Here is a 20,216-nt window from a genome sequence, read left to right on the forward strand (position 1 = left end):
ACTCAAGGTTTCAGTTTCGATTTTTAATGTGACAAAACAACAACGTTCTGTTAGAGTAGTGAATTTTTATTTTTGAAACGTAGAACTTGCGTCATTAGGGTGAACATTGTAAAACATCGAATAAATTCGGGACGTACAGACACAGAATATATTTAGACAAGTACATATAAGAATTCTATTTTTATATATTTTTCAATTTACTCATGGTTGAAAACTATGAATATTTGAACAAAACTAAATGAAGATAAATTCATATGTCTAATGTTTATTTGATAAACATGATTTTATCTATATGTCGAAAACATAATAAGACTTTAGAGATAAGAAAAATATGCATTCAAAATACTTCGACAACATGTGTATTTGCCAACATGATAAGTTTCAAACTCAGGACCAAGTCTTAATAAAAATTTAAGATATGTACATCGCATTGTGTAATACTAAATGCAATTCTTTGATTCCACTTAAACAATTGTATGAGAAAATTGTCCAATTATCCATTTAAATAAGTTGGTCGATTAATTTTGAGCTGCCACTACGTTTTTTTGTCAATTTGTGACAAAACACACCTTGCACTTGTATATAAAGGTAATATGGACAATCGCATTTAGTAAATAAAATTCTTTCACAATAATATGTTGTACGTGAAGACCTGTTTTGTTGTTTAGCACCATACTCTACGATAATGTTTGATACGATTGCAGTGGTTTGTGTGAAAGATATAAACATAATTGTTCACTAAAAACTAATCCTGATGCTTAAACCAGGTGGAGATATCTGTTGTGCTGCATCGACCTTGACTTGCTGAGTATATCCCGCAAGCTCTGGAACCTTATACTGATGTACACAAATATTATTCTCACAAAAGCTTGTCCACTTTCTGTTTCTGACTTTAAAATTGACACACTGTAAAAACTATTTTCCCGTTATGCCAATTGCAATCCTTTCGTAAAATCTTAATTTATGATAGTATCTTTTTATTAGTTACTTTCACTTTCGTAATAATTATATCCACCTATAGACTAGTGTAATAATGAAAAAAAATTTCCTTAGACAGATACAGAAGATAAAAAATACTGACCAATCACAGGTCAGCAGAGACTTCACTGATGGTTTTAGTGAAGACATCGACCAAACCCGAATACCAAGCCACACATTCTGATTTCAAATTTCATGTACAACAAAGTGCACAAACTATCTGTCCTTATCTTCTGCCTGCATTTTTTCTTTATGTGACATAGTCCCCCAGGGTAAGATATACCGATAAGGACAGAAAATCCCTGGTGTATCAAGAATTCTGAAAAATGATAACGCAGTTAAATGAACCTGTTACCAATATCTTGGTCAACTTCTATCTCCGAAATCAATTTATCAATATAAATATAAAAATGAATATCGATAATTTCGATTGAACATGGCCAGTGCTATCTGTAGACTTAAGAGATGAGGCAAGGCTGGGATCGTGATGTTGGTCGCTACCATCCAAAACGGATAATATAATTCCATCATCGCTGCTTCTACGAAAATACAAGGTACTCTGCTCCTAGACCATGATATCTAGTCAAGCAAATATATGCTGACAGAAACCACAAGTGTGAGATTAAAACAAAAATTAAGTATTTTAAGAATCACTTATGGAACATCCCATAGTTGTATCCAATGGCATTCCTGTTTTCTATTCATCAGTGGATTAACTCCTTTTAGCGATATCGTAGGAGACATTTGACATTTGAAAAAAATAGCATGTACACATTTTATTAATCCCAACACCAAGGACATTTACTATTATATAAATATGTTTAGAGTACATTTATCATTACAATTATCTCCCCCTGCTTTCTCCATAAGATGATATTTATTTATTTTTAATTCGTATCAAAACATTATCAATGGTGTCAAGATCTGTCGATTACCATATGCACCTTAGGCGTGACAAAAGTTAATACTTGCCAATGGAAATACCTGCTCGTGTTGTGGCCTAGTTTTCTGAGGATTTCCAATAATTATTCATATCAGTCTGGGTATTTCCATTTACCAAATACTTGGCGAGAACACTTTAATAGTATAGGGGAATATCATATACTTTAATACCTACTTCTTCGTTATTCAAAATGCATATTGAACAACATTTAGAATACTCGTAATGATATTCGTAGTCGCCTTTAGGGTAGAAAAGTTCTGTCAGTTACCAGTTGTTGGTGGGATTTTCATTTTTGCATTGATATTTAAGTAATTTTATTTTTTGTTTTCTAAATCTTAATATCATAAATTATTTTACAAAAATACGTTTTTACGACCGTCTGTGGCATTTGCCATTGTCAAAGCTCAAAACATGATAAATGACTTAATAATATGTTTCTTAGGTTTTATCTATAGTACAGAGTGCATCTTCATGTACCATGAAGCAGAACATTCTTTACAGAGTTCCTTATATGGATAGCAAGTTACGTATGGCATATTGTTGCCACGAATATGAATATTCATTAAGAATTTAAAATAAAAAATTAATGTTACACAAGTTTGGAACATGTGCCGTGTTATGAACTTTTAAACGCAAAAAAGGTATTTCTAGCACAATACATTATGTGTTGTCATATTCGAGTTTGTCACTTCTATATTAAGAAATGGGAATTTACGCTTCTATAAATAATTTAGGATGCGGTATGACTTAAGTTCCGTAGCCGACATCACAGCTGGACCACGTGATTTACATTCACAAATATGTGTATATAAAGAAATATGTCAGACTGTTTTCACTCTCAAATAGATTTCATCAAGCAGACTGAATCAAAGATATATTCTGTATCAGGTAGGCACAACTGATTTATTCTGTATCTTTAGGTGCATCTCATTTCTTTAGTTTTCTCCTGGCGATGTCGTGCAGTAGTCAGTAGTATCTATTGCATTTGATATTTGAAATACAATATATATATATATTGAACTTCTCTAGCCCTGAAATATCTTAAATATATACTGCATTACTTTTTCACTAAAATGTTATTAACCATTGATTTACAGAATCTGTCTAGCAATGTTCCCTTGTAATTTCTGCATATTTATCAGATTATGTATACTCCATGTAAGGTTCATTACTCAAATAAAAATTGCTTATGATTTTTTTCATAATCCATAACATACATTTTACTGTGTTGTTTTCCATCTTTGGCACCGATTGACACCAAACATATTATAGCACTGATAGATATTTTGCTTATAATTATTTAACAGGTAGTTATGATGACGGGTATCTCTGAAAACATCATCGCTCCCGAAACTTTTGCTGGTATTGGTGGAATTGTATTTGGCTTTTTTGGTTTACACCAAGCTGCATATGTTTGTCCAGTATGTTTAACTGGAGCTGTACATGTAAGAACTGTTAATGATTTTATATTTATTCTTAATTACGATAAATTGTTTTTAGGTTAACTAGTAAGTAAATTAAGCATTAATTAACTTAGTATATTTATTTTCTATCCAACTGAATGTTTCAGAAATTTGACAACGTTGCTTCAGCCGACGTGATATTACGTGATTTTTTTATATGTTTATATATCACTTCTTATGTGTACTTGAACATAACTTATTTGATATAAAGAATCTATGCATCCGACGTTAACCTGATATCATGTTGACTAGTGATTGTTAGGTAAAATAGTTGACAGCAAAATATGCCAAAAATATGTACAATCAGTTTAGTAAGTAATATAGGGGATTCAGTAACATAATTCTGTCACCCCAATACCATCGCATTAATGTTTGCTAGTGTTTATAGCAGGTACATGTACTAGGTAATCAGCTGGTTTGATCTGATTCGATTTACTAAAGCATTAACACATTAAATTCTTTTTGATATTGCCTGTGTAAATTGCCGGCTCATATATCATAACATGGAGATATGGCTTATATGGTCCAATAGTGATATTAAGATCCAGTGGTTTAGAACTGTCCGGGTGAAATTTTCTCTCATGGGTATAGGTAGGGTAAATGATCCTTTTTCTGCCCCAGCAAATTTCTGCACAGAAATGTTAAAAGCAACAAATTCAGCGACTGAACAAAACCCAAGAAAAATCAATAAATCAACCATGGATATATATCAATATTACTATTCTCAAATACTGTTTAAAACTTGTTCCACATGTCGACAAACAAGACACTTTAATACAATTTGAAATACTCCCAGTCACTATAGAAATACAAACTAATACAGTGTAATGAAAACCCGTTAAGTAATTATATTACCGTGGTATTGAAATCATATGTATAGGTATGGGAATGTCCGTTTGTGATGATCTTGTAGGGTCAAAAGTCAGCACGGCGCCCGTAAGCACGAGCTCGAGTATTCAGAACGTGATTTTGACTGTCCACAGGTTAATTTTATTAGCATAATTAAATGACGTTTTTTACAACTTCCGGTTTGTTCTACGCGTGCAGGCTGTCGATGTCTTGGGTAAGACAAGAGAAATAGCATCGTCGATCGTAAGTGCAGATATATCACTGTCCGATTGGGTAGATAAAATGAGAAATCTATCACAAAGTGGGATTTAATGATGCTTTTAAAACAAAATTTTTAAAGAGTTTAATGTGCATTTTCCACAAATCTATGCATGCTTTGCCCCAGCAGGTTGATCACTTATTCTCAAAAATAGTCTTCGTACTATTGTTCGTAAAAGAGTGAATTATGTCATTTATTTGAGCTATAAAATGACGACATAAAATTCAACTTTACTTTTAGTACTAAAAGGTTATATGTTGACAATATATATTAAAATCGACAAAGTAACCCCCTTTTATTCAAAGGGTTGGGCTAAAATAGCGCCTTCATTGTTATTACATAATGAGGGCTCTCTTTACCATTATGAAAATTATACGTTCGGTGTTATTCAATGATGGATTACTATAACACTTTGCAACGTATCAAACATAGCATGTAAAGTGCAAATTAGAAAACAAAGGAGGAAGGGGTCGGAGGGGGCTTTTGGTCGAAAATAAAAACTTTATCGCTTTTCAACTTTCTAAACTTCCAGTGAAAATAGTCTCTGTAAACAAACCTGGATGCGCATGCGCGCGCGCCAAGTTATACAACTTTGACTTTGCATGAGCATTACCTCCTAATTTCCCCTTGTCCCTTTCGGGTTTGGATAATTTGACAAATTGATCATTAGCGTAAATACATTTATTTATTTTATAATATCTATAAATTACATATAATAGAGGTATTTGAGATTATTGAGATGACTCCCTATACACTATATTTGGCATCATATAAACTATATCTCAATTGACCATCTTGAACCACACGCATTAGAACGAAATTCGGAAAAAATATATAAAGATACGATTGTAACAATGAATGATGAAAGAGTTGGACAAAATATAGGTTTCTTCTATCATTAAGCTGAAATTCCCCCGTTTTGTGAATTGTGATAGGTAACTCCAGCAACTAAGGCGGACGAAGATCTAGATATCGATGCAGTCAACCATTTCTGACGACGATTATTTTTCCATCATCACGAGGCACACCCGTTTTTCAAACGTTTTTCACACTGGAGGACACAGTTTGACACATATAAGTTCTGGAACAGCACAGAGAGTAAGATAATCAAAATCACATGATCTAACTCATGGATATCAAGTTTTAATACACCAAGTAATAATAAAATAAAAAATGTAATACCACTATCCAGCACTGTTTCAGTGAGTCGAGAGTGAAAGTATACAGTTATCAAAATGAGATTCCTTCGGTAATACATACAATATTCAAATTTTATGAAGGTGCATAATATAAGACTCTTTCATATATGGATATGAATTTAAGGATAGGGATATTCTACACAGGGTCACAATTTTTTACAACAATTTTTGATTCAAAGAGTAGAATATCTTAATGTGATATAATGAGTAATCAAAGTTATCAAAGCATCGATATAATTAAAACGTTGTTATGAAGTTATTAAAATCTCATTATGCTCACAAACTATTCCACAGCAAAAGGTAACTATTCCACAGTAGTAGGTGATAATAGTAGACTTTGCTCTGACTATACCTCAAGCTATAAACAATAGATGACATCACAGCCATGTTTTAAAATACATTTAGATTAAAATACATATAGGTCTCAAGGTTTTAGATAGGCAGTAAGAGTTTACCTGGAGCTGTTTAAAGATGCTCCACCGCTGACGAATGGTTATTTTGTTCACTATCAAAAACAGGAGCAAACGATATAGTATTTTTATTCAGTTACAAAAGTTACTCACTTTACACCAATTACCACAATTGAAAAAAGTTTGAGCTTCAAATTTTGCATTAAGTTTAAAATCTGAATAAAAAATAATTAATTGCATCCCGAAAAAAAATTCCGTGGTCAAGACTATATCCTATATGGAATAAAATACTAATTGCGCATCCACCACAGGCAAAATGAATTTACTTTTATTATTATATTTTTTTGTGTTAATTAGACATATGTAAACACGATTAAACACCAATTATTGATCAAATGATGAATGTCATTTATGCTCTGTCGGAGGTGGAGCATCTTTAATAGTTAAACAATACCCAGTGTAATAGTGGAGAGTACCAGTGACTTTCGGTGCCAATGTTTTAAGTATGAAAAACACCTCAAACTGTTGGGGAATAGTCTAGATAATTAAATAGTTATCGGCCCTACGGCCTCGAACAATTCATTATCTTTCAAGACTATTCCACAGTTTTCAGTGTTTCTCCTATACAGAATTGTACGGTAAAAATAGTAATAGTACTGTCAAAATACACAGTAACTGTAAATCAATTAAAATACTAATGTTGTATACAGCTATTTGCCACATTGTCTTTGCAGGTGGAGATAGTGACTGATGAGGACTAATGGTTGACAATGGAACCTTCCACGATCTGACAATCGTGCATCAGATTTTGAAACTGATATTATTACTCTATATATTTTAATCCATTGGACAATAACAATTGTCCTCATATAAAAATATTAGCTAACGACTTAATTGGCTTATAGTGACATTATGAAACTCTGAATGAAAAAAATATAAAGAGGAATTAAACTCAAGAATGTTTTGCAGCACAAAGTCCAAAGTTTTTTTTTTCTTATTCAAAAGGGCTTTGAGAATACAATTTGCGATTTTTTATTTGAAATTGAGCATCATTAATCATTACAAAGTGTTTGAAAAAAGCAGTTACTAACACAGAAATACAATTAAAAAAAGAATTGATTGTTGATTTTAGTCTTTTCTATAATAAATATACGGTTGTATACTACTTTTTATGGTCAAATTATGTAACTGAACAAACCTGCGTCGACATGCATTCATTGTACGTACGCGGACACTGGCAAATTGACAGATACATGTATATTACGATACGTATACGGCATATTTGCGCAAAATTAAATTATAAGTTTAAGGCTTTATTACATCATGATGACAATACAGGTTTTAAAATACAACCAAATACTTTTTTTTTAATATAAGATATCTTCAATAATTGCCACACATATATTACAAGACATAAACATGTTAATATAATCTTATATAAAGGTATATAACGGTTATATTATCAGCGTTATACGATATGGCATTTGTATTCCTATCAAATGACCAGTCTAGTTAAATAGTAAAGAAATCTTATAAAGACACAAGATATCTTACAACATGATGTAATATATATCTCCAAGTTAACTAGATGTCACATCAAAGTTATAAGTTGTCTTACTTTATAATGGTTATTTAAGCATTTTTTCTTAATGTGTGGGGCTATTTATGAAGTTAGAGACAAAAAATACGGAAGGCGACCCGTTTTCAAAATCCAAAAATATTTACAAATTATGGAATAGGTCTATTCTCTTAACATTTGACATATAAATGATTTTATTGTGTGAAAAAGTTGCAGCTACTTTTGCACAGAATTATACATGGTATCTGTGATAACAGTAATCAATTGTGTGATATCACTGTCCAAATTTCGTTTTAAATAAGTTGGCCATGTAATTTGAGCTACCACCCACCTTTTTGGGGTCAATAAGTGGGACAAATCAAAGTGTACACATGTATAATATATGCACCCATTTATGCACTACAAACCAATTTGGATGTATGCCCTGTGTATGTTTATGTTCTGGCGACGACCTAGATTACTGAGGATTTCCACAAGCTCTGGTCCTAACAAATTTTGAGTATTATACATATACACTAACTTTACACTCAATAGATTTCACTTTTCTAACTTGAAAGATCTAGCCGCACTATACAGAAATGCAAAATGCTGTAAGTTTCTCTCTCTCTCTCTCTTCGCCCCTCTCTCTCTCTGTCATCTCGGCCCCCCTCCCCCCCCCCCCCCCCCCCCCTCTCTCTCTCTCTGTTCAGCGTCAGCATCAGGCCTAGGGTAAATAAAAAGAATTTGGAATTCAAGCTTCTTTGTCATTTCAGGATTATTGACCTGATTATTTTTATCCACTCCAACAACCACATTTCCAACATGTTCTAGCTATATAGTATGTATTATATCAAGGATGGTACTTAGCATCAACTGGAGATGGATTAATACTTGTGAACCTGTTACCGATGTTTGCGTTCGTATTCATCTCGAAAATACTATGTATCAATATTCATTATTTAGAAATTGATATATCGATATTTCGAATCTCACTTGGCAAGTTATCGTAGACTGGTGAAGAAATTCTGAATATTAAAAGAAAACTGCTAATGAGAAAATTTGCGCAACCACTGCTTTTGGAGTAGAAGTACGGAAGCGTATTAGGTTCACGTCCGAAAATATATTTTTTTAGGATAGCGAAAATGTTTTATTTGGCGGCCGCCAGATAATTAAGTGGCGGCCGCCAGATAAATTAAAGTGGCGGCCGCCAGATAATTATTTGGCAGCCGCGAGATAATTATATGGCGGCCGCCAAATAAAACATTTTCGTTATCCTGAAAAATATTGTCGTACGTGAGCCTAATACGCTTCCGTAGTAAAGCATATTATGAATTTGTTGAAATAAAGAATCAGAATCAAAAGCAAAAAAACATCAAAAGTAAAAGATTTAAAAAAAAAAAAAAAAACAGCACTAATTTCCGGAAAAATAACACCGCAGCTTCGTTACAAATGTAATATGGCATATAACTTATGTAGTTTCTTTTGACAAATATCCAAAATATTCTCTGATTTGCATAAGAAGAATGATGGCCATAGGACGCCACCTGATGAATATCTCGACGTTTACTGGCAACTGGAGTTTTACAGGCGCAATATACATGTACATTGTAGATACCATTCGAATGTTGTAGATACATGTACCTACGTATATATATATATGTATATTGGCATCGGTTCTATTAAGTTGTGACTCGAACGCGCCCATAGAATATATTCTTAGAGGCATTGCTCCATACAAGCATGGTTAACATGAAAGCGAAATCCAATCCCTATATATATTTTGAAAACACATTGGTGTAGTGCGACCACAAGTATATATCGCGACACTGTATAGAATTACCTCCCTTATTTCTGTGTTGGTTTACACGCGTGTATACTGGCATGGATAGCCGAACCAGCTACCGGTGCTTGCATTACTCTAATTAAAACGTATACTACTGACATGTAAGTTTGACAGCTGCAGAAGTGTACAAACATATATGCATGGATGACAGTCACTTGTAGTATTAGTAATCAGTATGTCCATATGATTCGTACGCGTTATTCGCAAAATTCAATGATACAGTGATTACTACTTCTATGTAATTATAAATGTTTCTTTGTATCCATATTCTTCTAATCGTTCTATGTAGAGTATACAGTATACATATTATATACATGTAATTATAGTGTTCATTTGAGTTAATAAGCATATATAAAAGTTAAAAATTTGTTGACAGTTTCTCCAATGATTGTCTAAGCATCTGTTTTGCATCTCTAACATGCTGGGGTAAAAATTGTTCCAGGTGATACACTGAAAAAATGTTTTCGAATATCAGTGTTACTACATCGTTTTTTTGAATATTTTTAAGGAGTGTCCTCTTGTCCTGCTGTTGGTATCCATTTGGTAAAATAGACGAATGTGACGCGCGCTCATCATAAAATATTTTTCAGGATTTTGAAAACATTTATCATGTCCCCCTCTTTTTCCTACGATGTTCTAGGGTAGGCAGATTTAGTCCTCTGTAGACGCTCTGGGTATGGCAAGTCTCTTAAAGGCCTGGTATGAGCTTTGTAGCTCTTCGTTGGACGTTCTCAATAAGTTCTCATGTCCTTTGTTCATATAAGGACTCCACACACTTGAGGCATATTCCAGGTGGGGTCTCACGAGAGCCTTAAACAGTTAGTTTAAACATTTTTTTTCATCCAGGAAGGTAAAGGTTCTTCTTATCAGTCCTAAAATGCTGTTTGCTTTATTTCAAAAACTCCTAATTGGATGTGTGTTCTAAAAATTTAAATCTTCATCCACTGTTACTCCAATATTTTTGCTTTGTTTCACATATATGTTTGTCAAAGGTAAGTTTATCATCTATGGTGACACCAATATCCTTCTCCGAGTCAACAAATTTTAAAAATTGGGGCATTTTCCTTCAGTCTGTATCCTTATTTAGTTGTATTTGAATATCCCAATCGCATTCATTTTACATTTGTCCGGGTGGAAGCAGAGTTTCCAAATATATCTGACCATTGGCTTAATGAATATATATCATGTTGTAATATTTTGCAATCCTCTTCATTTTTTATTGATCTAAAAGCTTTCGTATCATCCGCATACAGATAGGTGTCTGTCCCGGTACTTGTTACATCGGGCATATCATTTATATAGAGAACAAAGAGAAGTGGTCCCAACACAGATCCTTGTGGTATCCCACTTAAAACTGGATTCCACTCCGAACGTTTTGGCCATTCACTACAACTCTTTGTTTTCTTCCAAACAGAAAGGCTTGGATCCAGATTGAATAAAACTGACCACCGATGCCATATTTGCGAGTTTTATGTACTAGTCGGCCATGAGGGTACTTTGTCGAAAGCCTTCATAAAGTCACAGTATATAATATCCACGCATGCTCCCTCATCCAAAATATCTGTCCATTTATCCATGACATTTGATAAGTTGAAGAAAACCGTGGATCTACTGTCTATAAAAACCAAACTGAGCGTTACTAAATAGCTTATTTCTTTTCATGTGGACTCATTATTTATCCCCTTATTATTGATTCTAATAATTTACAAACAACACTGGTCAGGCTTACTAGTCTGTAGTTTGAAGCCTCCTTCCGATCTCCTTTCTTAAATATTGCCGTTATATTAGCGCATTTCCAGTCCGCAGGTAATTTCCCAGTGTCGATTGATGTTTGAAAATATTAATGTAAAATGCAATGCTTAAAGGGACAATTCACTCAGACTAATTCTTCTACATAACCAATAAGCAAATTATGGCATAAATGTGTTGTTTTATATTTCTTATGAAACACAGAACATAAAATATTGACAAATTCCACGTCATTATTTAGTATTTTAATTGATACCGTTGTAATTATAAATCGTTGATCAATACGATTAAGCAGGTAAAATATGTACGTTGTACCCATATCCGAGCCAAAGTCTCGCACGTTAAACAAATGAACTACATAACCACTGTGGAGGTGATAAAATGATTTTTTAGGCAAGATAATTCACCTAATAAGGTAAACACACTAATGCTAGAGCGATTTGAGCAGTTCTAGACAAAAGTAGCATCACTCTATGAGCAAGGGACAGAGTTCGGCATACAAGATGTTCGACCACAATGTGTAATGGCGGACAGCGAGCGAGTTTGAACATTTCACATGCATTTCATCACCATGGGCTTATCTGACATATCACAGAAAAACCAACTGGTTGAATTTCCATTAGAACTGGGTTTTTACCGATATATGTACAAATTTTAATGTTCTCTTAGACTGAATTGTCCCTTTAATATTTCTAAATGTAGCTTATTTTTCTTATCAAATTTCTACAATTGATACCCCGGTATATATTTTACAACTATTGAAAACCTGTAAATTTTCTTTACAGGTCCATATAAGATGTACATGTACCAAGGACTTTGATGAGTCTAAATTACAATTGTACATAGAGTGGCTTAATTACCAATAGAAAACAAAAATGGCAGATGGATCAGCAGCAAGTCCCTATGGTGTAGTTGTAGTTGGGATCGGGATAGCAGGAAAGGTCAGAATCAGGGACCTATCAGCCTTACAACAGTTAGGGGATTGCTACTGGACCATTAAAGGATTTGTGTCCAGGTGAGTACATGTATAGCGCCTAGCAGATCACCGCACCATCAAAGGGTTTCTTGTATCCAGGTATGTGTATAGTCTCATACTGCACCATCAAAGGGTTTGTGTCCAGGTAAGTATAGCGCCGGTCAGATCACTGAACCATCAAAGGGTTTGTGTCCAGGTAAGTATAGCGCCGGTCAGATCACTGAACCATCAAAGGGTTTGTATCCAGGTAAGTATAGCGCCAGTCAGATCACTGAACCATCAAAGGGTTTGTGTCCAGGTAAGAATAGCGCCGGTCAGATCACTGAACCATCAAAGAGTTTATGTCCAGGTAAGTATAGCACCGGTCAGATCACTGAACCATCAAAGAGTTTATGTCCAGGTAAGTATAGCGCCGGTCAGATCACTGAACAATCAAAGGGTTTGTGTCCAGGTAAGTATAGCGCCGGTCAGATCACTGAACCATCAAAGGGTTTGTATCCAGGTAAGTATAGCGTGGGTCAGATCACTGAACCATCAAAGGGTTTGTATCCAGGTAAGTATAGCGTGGGTCAGATCACTGAACCATCAAAGGGTTTGTGTCCAGGTAAGTATAGCGCCAGTCAGAGATCACTGAACCATCAAAGGGTTTGTGTCCAGGTAGGTATAGCGCCAGTCAGATCACTGAACATCAAAAGGGTTGTGTCCAGGTAAGTATAGCACCGGTCAGATCACTGAACTATCAAAGGGTTTGTATCCAGGTAAGTAATAGCGGGGGTCAGATCACTGAAACCATCAAAGGGTTTGTGTATCCAGGTAAGTATAGCGGGGGTCAGATCACTGAATTATCAAAGGGTTTGTATCAGGTAAGTATAAGCGCCAGGATCACTGAACCATCAAAGGGTTTGTATCCAGGTAAGTATAGCGCCGGGTCAGATCACCTGCACCATCAAAGGGTTTGTATCCAGGTAAGTATAGCGCCAGTCAGATCACTGAACTATCAAAGGGTTTGTATCCAGGTAAGTATAGCGCCAGTCAGATCACTGAACTATCAAAGGGTTTGTATCCAGATAAGTATAGCGCCAGTCAGATCACTGAACCATTCAAAGGGTTTGTATCCAGGTAAGTATAGCGCCAGTCAGGTCAGATCACTGAACCATCAAAGGGTTTGTGTCCAGGGTAAATATAGAGACTCTCACCATCATCAAAGGGTTTGTAAGTCCAGGTCAAAATTAAAATATAGAGACCCATTATTTTTCTCTTCAGTTGATATCAGTTGAAACGCATACAGTATAAATACTAGGGCTGGATCAATATATCGAGCGCCAGAAACGTATCGGTTTTTCACGTATATCGAATATCTATACTCCAAATGCTCAGCTGTTTCGCTGTATCGTTTTTAACAACTCACCCTACTGTTTTTTATGGAATAGAAAGAGAAATTGAACCACGAAAATTTGGTCTTCATCAGAGTCAAGTTAGAGCATTTCAATCAAAAGGAAGAGTTTTAAAGCATCTGTGTCTCCTAGATGGATTATAAATGGTCTTTTCATAGCTAAGAATATACGAATTTGACTGAAATATAAATCAACATGTATGGTTTTGAAGCCAAAACAGATTTTGGTAGGTTTTGAACAGTTTTATTGAATGTTTTATCAAAAATGTGTGTTTTATATCGTCACAATATTCAAAACATTAATGGTCAAGCCTAAATTTGAAAAAAAGAGCATCACAATACCTATCGTTATTGTAATTCAGTGATTGACAATGTAACGTATCGTTTTTAAACTGGCCCCAGTTAAAGACACCTTTAAACTTTTCTGATCAAAGACAGGAACAGTTCATTTTAGATTCAAAAATTCAGTGTGAAATGAGTTTAACTGGTAACTGAAATTTTTTGGTATGTGGGAATGTTTTTTTTTTTATTTAATCCGGATCTTAATATTGAAATACCCATATGTCGGTATTAGACAGTAAAAGTTTGGCATGTCATCTACGATAGATATTTCTACATTGAAAAACGATCAAGAAGACCATGCCATGTGGTACTGCAGTATCTGCATTGTCTCACGCCAGTTTCTTTGATTGTTCTCTAGGCGGGGTAGTGAGACTTGAAATAGAGGAAACCACAAATTACCCGATTTTGATGATAATTTGTGCCATCTGAAGTGGTGTAATTATTATCTGCAGGAGAATGAACTTAACAGAAATTAGTTAGAGACAAGTTAATGCCTGGCATACGAAACATATATAGTAAAAGCGTCAGAGGGGTTTTGCACTGTAAAAATTTTTGGTTCTATTGCTTCATGTATGACTGTAATAATCGAAAACATATAGATCTAAGAATCAATTCAGTTTACAAATACTTATAATGCTGTGAAAATGTGAAAGAAGATAGTAAATCACTGCTTTTATTATTAATGGCTTCTTGGTTTTAACTGTGTATTTATATTTTATGTTACTGCACAGTACATGTGTATAGAGATTAATGTAAAATATTATTAGTAATACTCCCCAAATTCATTTTGAGCTCATATTGAATTTAAAAAAATTAAAAGCTATGTTGTCAGCATTGTACATCTTATAGTTCTTAAAATGTTAGTAATTAATGGTGGTTATCATGCAATAATATATCAAAAGTTCTGCTAGATTTATTGCATGAAAATCACGCATACATATAAAGACTAGGGCTGGATCAATATATCGATATACCGATACGTATCGGTTTTCAGAAGCGTATCGAATATCGATACTCAAACATGCTGTATATCGCTGTATCGTTTTAACAACTCAACCTACTGTTTTTATAATAGAAAGAGGAAATTCCAAACAAAATTTATTCTTAAACATCATTCAAGTTAGAGCATTTCAATCAAAAGGAAGTGTTTAAAGCATCTGTGTCTCCTAGATGGATTAGAAATGTCTTTTCATAGCTAAGAATACGAATTGACAGAAATAAATCAACACAGATGGTGAACCAAATCAGATGTTTGGTAGGTTTTTGCCAGGTTTATAGAATTTTTTATCAAAATTGTGTTTTATCGTCACAATATTCAAAACACAATGGTCAACTGAATTTGAAAAAAAAGAGGTCCAGTATATCGTCAATACGTATCGTGTATTGTTTCAGTGTATTGTCAATACGTATCGTATCGTTTTAAACCTTCCAATACCCAGCCCTAATAAAGACACCTTTAAACTTTTCTGATCAAAGACAGGAACAGTTCATTTTGAAAAAAAAATTTGAAAATTCAGTGGTGAATGAGTTTAACTGGTAACTGAAATTTTTTTGTGGGAATTGTTTTTTTTTTATTTAAATGTATGAACGTTGCATATGTCAAGGTATTACTGACAGTAAAAAGGCATTTCTTACGATAAATACTCTATTAAAATTCAAGATACCATGAAATGGGTAATGATCGCATTGTCTCATAACAGTTTCTTGATTGTTATTTGTAGGCGTGACATTGAAATAGAGGGAGTATCAAAACTCGATTTTGATGATGCTTTGTGCCAATCTGATGTTCATGTAATTATTATCTGCACGGAGAATGAACTACATGAAGATTTAGTCAGGTAATTGTGTGAGCTAGCTAGCTATATAGACAACATATGTGAGGGGAAAGATCAAGAACTTTAGAAATTCTTCCATAATCATCAAAAACAGATTCTTTTCTATTTGCAATTATGAAATTATTTGTCATCTCCACAAATGTTAATTTGTTATTACATATGTAAGAATAACTTTTATGTTTGGTAAAAAAATAATAAACAAATGATGAGCAAGGTTACTGTATGTTTGATAAAAAAAACCATAAACAAATGATGAACAGGTCATTTGCACCTATTAAACAGGAAAAGTCTCCAGCATGGGAAGCATGTTCTAGTTGAATTCCCAGTGGCATTATCTGTTACAACTGCAAAAGAATTGTACCAAATTGCATCTGAAAAAGGTGAGTGTAGACGGTTATTATTATATCAAGATATAAAATATTATTGTCTTAATGATTTATTAGCTCACCTGGTCCGAAGGACCGAGGTGAGCTTATGGGATACCTCAGCATCCGGCGTCCGTCATCCGGCGTCCGTTGTCCGTCAACAATTGACTTCTCCATAACCGCTGGTCGGATTTCAACAAAAATTGACTGGTAGCATCCTTATGGGCTACTAACTGAAAATTGTACAACGATTAGGCTGACCCCTCGGGGGCCTGAAGGGTGGGGTCAAAAGGGGTCAATTTGGCTATTTCCATATAAATGACTTCTTCTCTGCAACTAAGCATGGGATAGCACCCATAATGCAATGGTAGCATCCTTATAGTGTGGGGATTCCAAATTGTGCAAATGATAGGGCTGACCCCCCAGGGGCCTGAGGGGCGGGGTCAAAAGTGGTCTATTTGACTATTTCCATATAAATGACTTCTTCTCTGCAACTTAACTTGGGATTACGCTCATAATACAATGGATCATCCTTATAGGGTTGGGATTCAAAATTTTGCAAATGAAGGGGCTGACCCCCCAGGGGCCTGAAGGGTGGGGTCAAAAGGGATCATTTTAGCTATTTCCATATAAACAACTTCTTCTCTGCAACTAAGCATGGAAGAGCACTCATAATGCAATTGTAGCATCCTTATAGGGTTGGGATTTGAAATTGTACAAATGATGGGGCTGTCCCCCAGGGGCCTGAAGGGTTGGGTCAAAAGGGGTCATTTTAGCTATTTCCATATAAACAACTTCTTCTCTGCAACTAAGCATGGAAGAGCACTCATAATGCAATTGTAGCATCCTTATAGGGTTGGGATTTGAAATTGCACAAATGATAGGGCTGACCCCTGGGGCCTTAGATGGCAATAGATGGTCAAAAAGGTCAATTAGGCTACTATTTTCATATGAATTACTTTGTCTCTGAACCTATGTATTGGATAGCATATTTGTATGGTATCAATAGCATCATTGTATGGTTGTGATTCAAAATTAAACTTTGGGAGTCAATTTTTCTAATTGTCAGTGTCTTTGTGATAATTATTTAAAAAAAAACCTGGTGAGCGATACAGGCCCTCTGGGCCTCTTGTTTTCTTTAAACTTTATTTCACCACAGTAGCCCTTCATACCAAAGTCACCTTCCATGTTTGAACCACAAATTCAAGTTGTCAGCCATAGTAATTGGCCAAATAAGACTGTCAGACTGTGGTTGTTCTGTACCTGATAACAGAATGATTACACCATGGTACGGTAATTGAAAAGTATCCAGTACAGAAAATATCTTCATTATGTATTCCCTATCTGAATGGCAATGCCTAAAGATTCACTAGTTTAAATCTTGCTGACTTTGCAGGTTTAATTCTTCATCAAGAAAATATTGCATTGTTGAATGATTTTAAAGACAAATTGATTGCTGCAAGAAAATGGAAATGTGGAACAATTTCTCTGACAGGTAAGCCATACTTTACCATTGGGTATACCTGTTTACAGATCAGGAAATGAAATCAGGATAATGATTATAAATGAAGGAGTGTGACTAATTGTGATCATAACATTAATTGTATATTAATATTGAAATTAAGGCGATGCAGTGGACGAGTGGTTAAAGTATTTGGACATATTAGTGATGTTAACACAATTAATTATCTAGCTCTCTATGTCAAGGTCACAAGTTTGAAACCCATTCGATACACTTGCAAATTACAGATTGCTGGCCAGTAGGTGGGTTTTCTCCAGGTGCTCACCTCCTAAAACTTGACACTTCCTTAACTGACCCTGGGCGTTAAACCTAAGAAACCAAATGATATTGAAATCAGAGACAGGGTTATCAGGTTATTTAACAAAACAGTAATATTCTCTCCCCAGGGAAGCTAGGTGGTTGGATTGGGGACATGGAAAGGTCTGGTCGGCCATTTATAGCTAATATCTCTCTGATCGAAACTGTCTACCATCTGGTTGGAGATGTAAAGGTCATTGGTGGAAAATTTACAACACTGGAGAATGGTTATACTGCTACAGCTGAGTTGGCCACAATAGACGGAAGGTAAAATACTTTGATAAGCAAATGTTTGCCATATAGGTTCATATATAATGTATATGATCCAATACGCATCCTCTGCATTAAAAGGGTTCCTATCGCTATCATTATATCCACCCCTGGAATATTTCATAGTAAAACATAAAGCTTTGTGGGCAACCACATATTATAGACATGTGTAAATTTGGTCCTTAATTAAGATACATCAAAATAATTAAATAACAGTACACTGGTTGAACGTGTGACTTTGAAGTTGGGCATTGCTGTCACTGTAATCTTTAAATGAAATCTCTGCATGCCTATGATTGGTTTTCAATTTTGCAATATCGTATCACAGGGATGGATATAACGATAGTGATAGTAAACCCTGGAGAGTCAATGATGCCCAATAAGTGCCGAATGCACTTCCAAGATTGAGAATTGAGAAAACTGAAGGAGTGCTGAATGGTACCAGAATTTAGATTGATCTTGGACAAAATTATTGTACTTAGTCACAAATAAATTTGAAAGAAATTCATAAACAAGAGATCCCAAAGGGATCTTGGTGCCCACCAAAGAATGATCTATGTCTGACAAACAAAAGAGGGATCTTTTCTCTGCTTTTCAAACTTTCACTACATATTACTACATATGAAATTTGAGAAAGATCCTTTGAGTTCTTTCCGAGATACATAACAGTAACAAACTTCAATTATCAAAATCCATGATGGCTACCTGTCGGCCATCTTTTTGACGATCAGTCCGGAAATGCAATATGCACAACTAAGATCCTAGTGGAACTTACATACAAAATTTGTGACAGATCACTTCAGTACTTTCTGAGAAATAGTGGTAACAAGCTTCAACTATCAAAATTCAAGATGCCAGCCTGTCGGCCATCTTTTTCATCTATCGGTACCAAAATGCAATATGCATAACAAGGGACCTAGGGGAACCTGTACATGAAATTTGAGACAACTCCTTTCCGTACTTTTTGAGTAAAAGCGGTAACAAACTTCAATTGTCAAAATCCAAGATGGCGTCCTGTGGCCATCTTGTTCACCGATCGGTACCAAAATGCAATATGCATAACTAGAGCCCTAGGGGAACATACATGTGAAATTTGGAAAGAATCCCTTCAGCACTTTCTGAGAAATAGCGGTAACAAACTTTTAGCTATCAAAATCCAAGATGGCGGCCTGTCGGCCATTTTGTTGACCTGGTCCCAAAATGAAATATGCACAACTAGACCCCTAGGGGAACCTACATGTGAAATTTGAGAAAGATTCCTTTAGTACTTTCTGAGAAATAGCGGTAACAAGAATTGTTAACGGACGGACGGAAGGACGGACCACAGACGAAAAAGCGATTTGAATAGCCCACCATTTGATGATGGTGGGCTAAAAAAGAAACTAGAGGGTATTTGTATATTCAATCTGTATGTGATAAAGATCTTAAGGTGAACTTGGGGCTTCAAAAAGAGGGAGAGGGGCTTAACAGGATTGTGAGTAATTTACTCTGTTCTTTTTATCGGATTCAGAAAGATCACCGTATCACTAACTAGACTAACAGAGGCGAAGAGACAGAAGAGAGTATACTTTGAGATAGAGGATGGAAGTGTTGTAGAATATGTTCCTGAGGCGCCAAAGTCACAATCGACCCCGGGAGATGGAACAAAACCAGGTATATACCTAAAACTTGTATAATACACTCTTGTTCATAACATTACTGTTAAGGCATAATACTGTGGACCAACTCACTTTAGTGTGAAATTTATTTTGCATATAAATATGAATAAAATTCGCCAAAATAAATCACAAAGTATTAAGTATTTTAAATTGTATCAAGAGACTTAAAAGTAGTTTTAATTTTTCACAATTAAAACATTTCATAATTTTCTTTAGAGAGCACCTGTAGGGATATAGTTGTAATGATGTGATTACTCTATGACACGTTTCCTAAGTAAGCTCTATGTAAAAACAATTATGTAGAGCA

The 20,216-nt window shown here is 34.8% G+C and overlaps 1 protein-coding gene and 1 long non-coding RNA gene across 2 annotated transcripts; both read left to right on the forward strand.

Annotated features, from left to right (window-relative positions):
- The first annotated feature begins 2,534 nt into the window (after positions 1-2,534).
- LOC138313915 (uncharacterized) lies at positions 2,535-5,476 on the forward strand. The gene is made up of 3 exons (XR_011207289.1): positions 2,535-2,809; positions 3,229-3,366; positions 5,428-5,476. It is a non-coding gene; the product is annotated as an uncharacterized lncRNA (long non-coding RNA).
- Positions 5,477-9,452: 3,976 nt separating this feature from the next.
- On the forward strand, positions 9,453-19,942 carry LOC138313914 (biliverdin reductase A-like). The gene is made up of 7 exons (XM_069254155.1): positions 9,453-9,603; positions 12,037-12,266; positions 15,684-15,800; positions 16,080-16,177; positions 17,559-17,657; positions 18,071-18,248; positions 19,762-19,942. Exons 2-7 carry the CDS (start codon positions 12,127-12,129, stop codon positions 19,925-19,927), a joined length of 798 nt encoding a protein of 265 aa, XP_069110256.1. The 5' UTR covers positions 9,453-9,603; positions 12,037-12,126; the 3' UTR covers positions 19,928-19,942.
- Positions 19,943-20,216: the final 274 nt, after the last annotated feature.

The sequence above is a fragment of the Argopecten irradians genome, unplaced genomic scaffold (genome assembly GCF_041381155.1).
Source record: "Argopecten irradians isolate NY unplaced genomic scaffold, Ai_NY scaffold_1057, whole genome shotgun sequence".
NCBI classification, from domain to species: domain Eukaryota; kingdom Metazoa; phylum Mollusca; class Bivalvia; order Pectinida; family Pectinidae; genus Argopecten; species Argopecten irradians.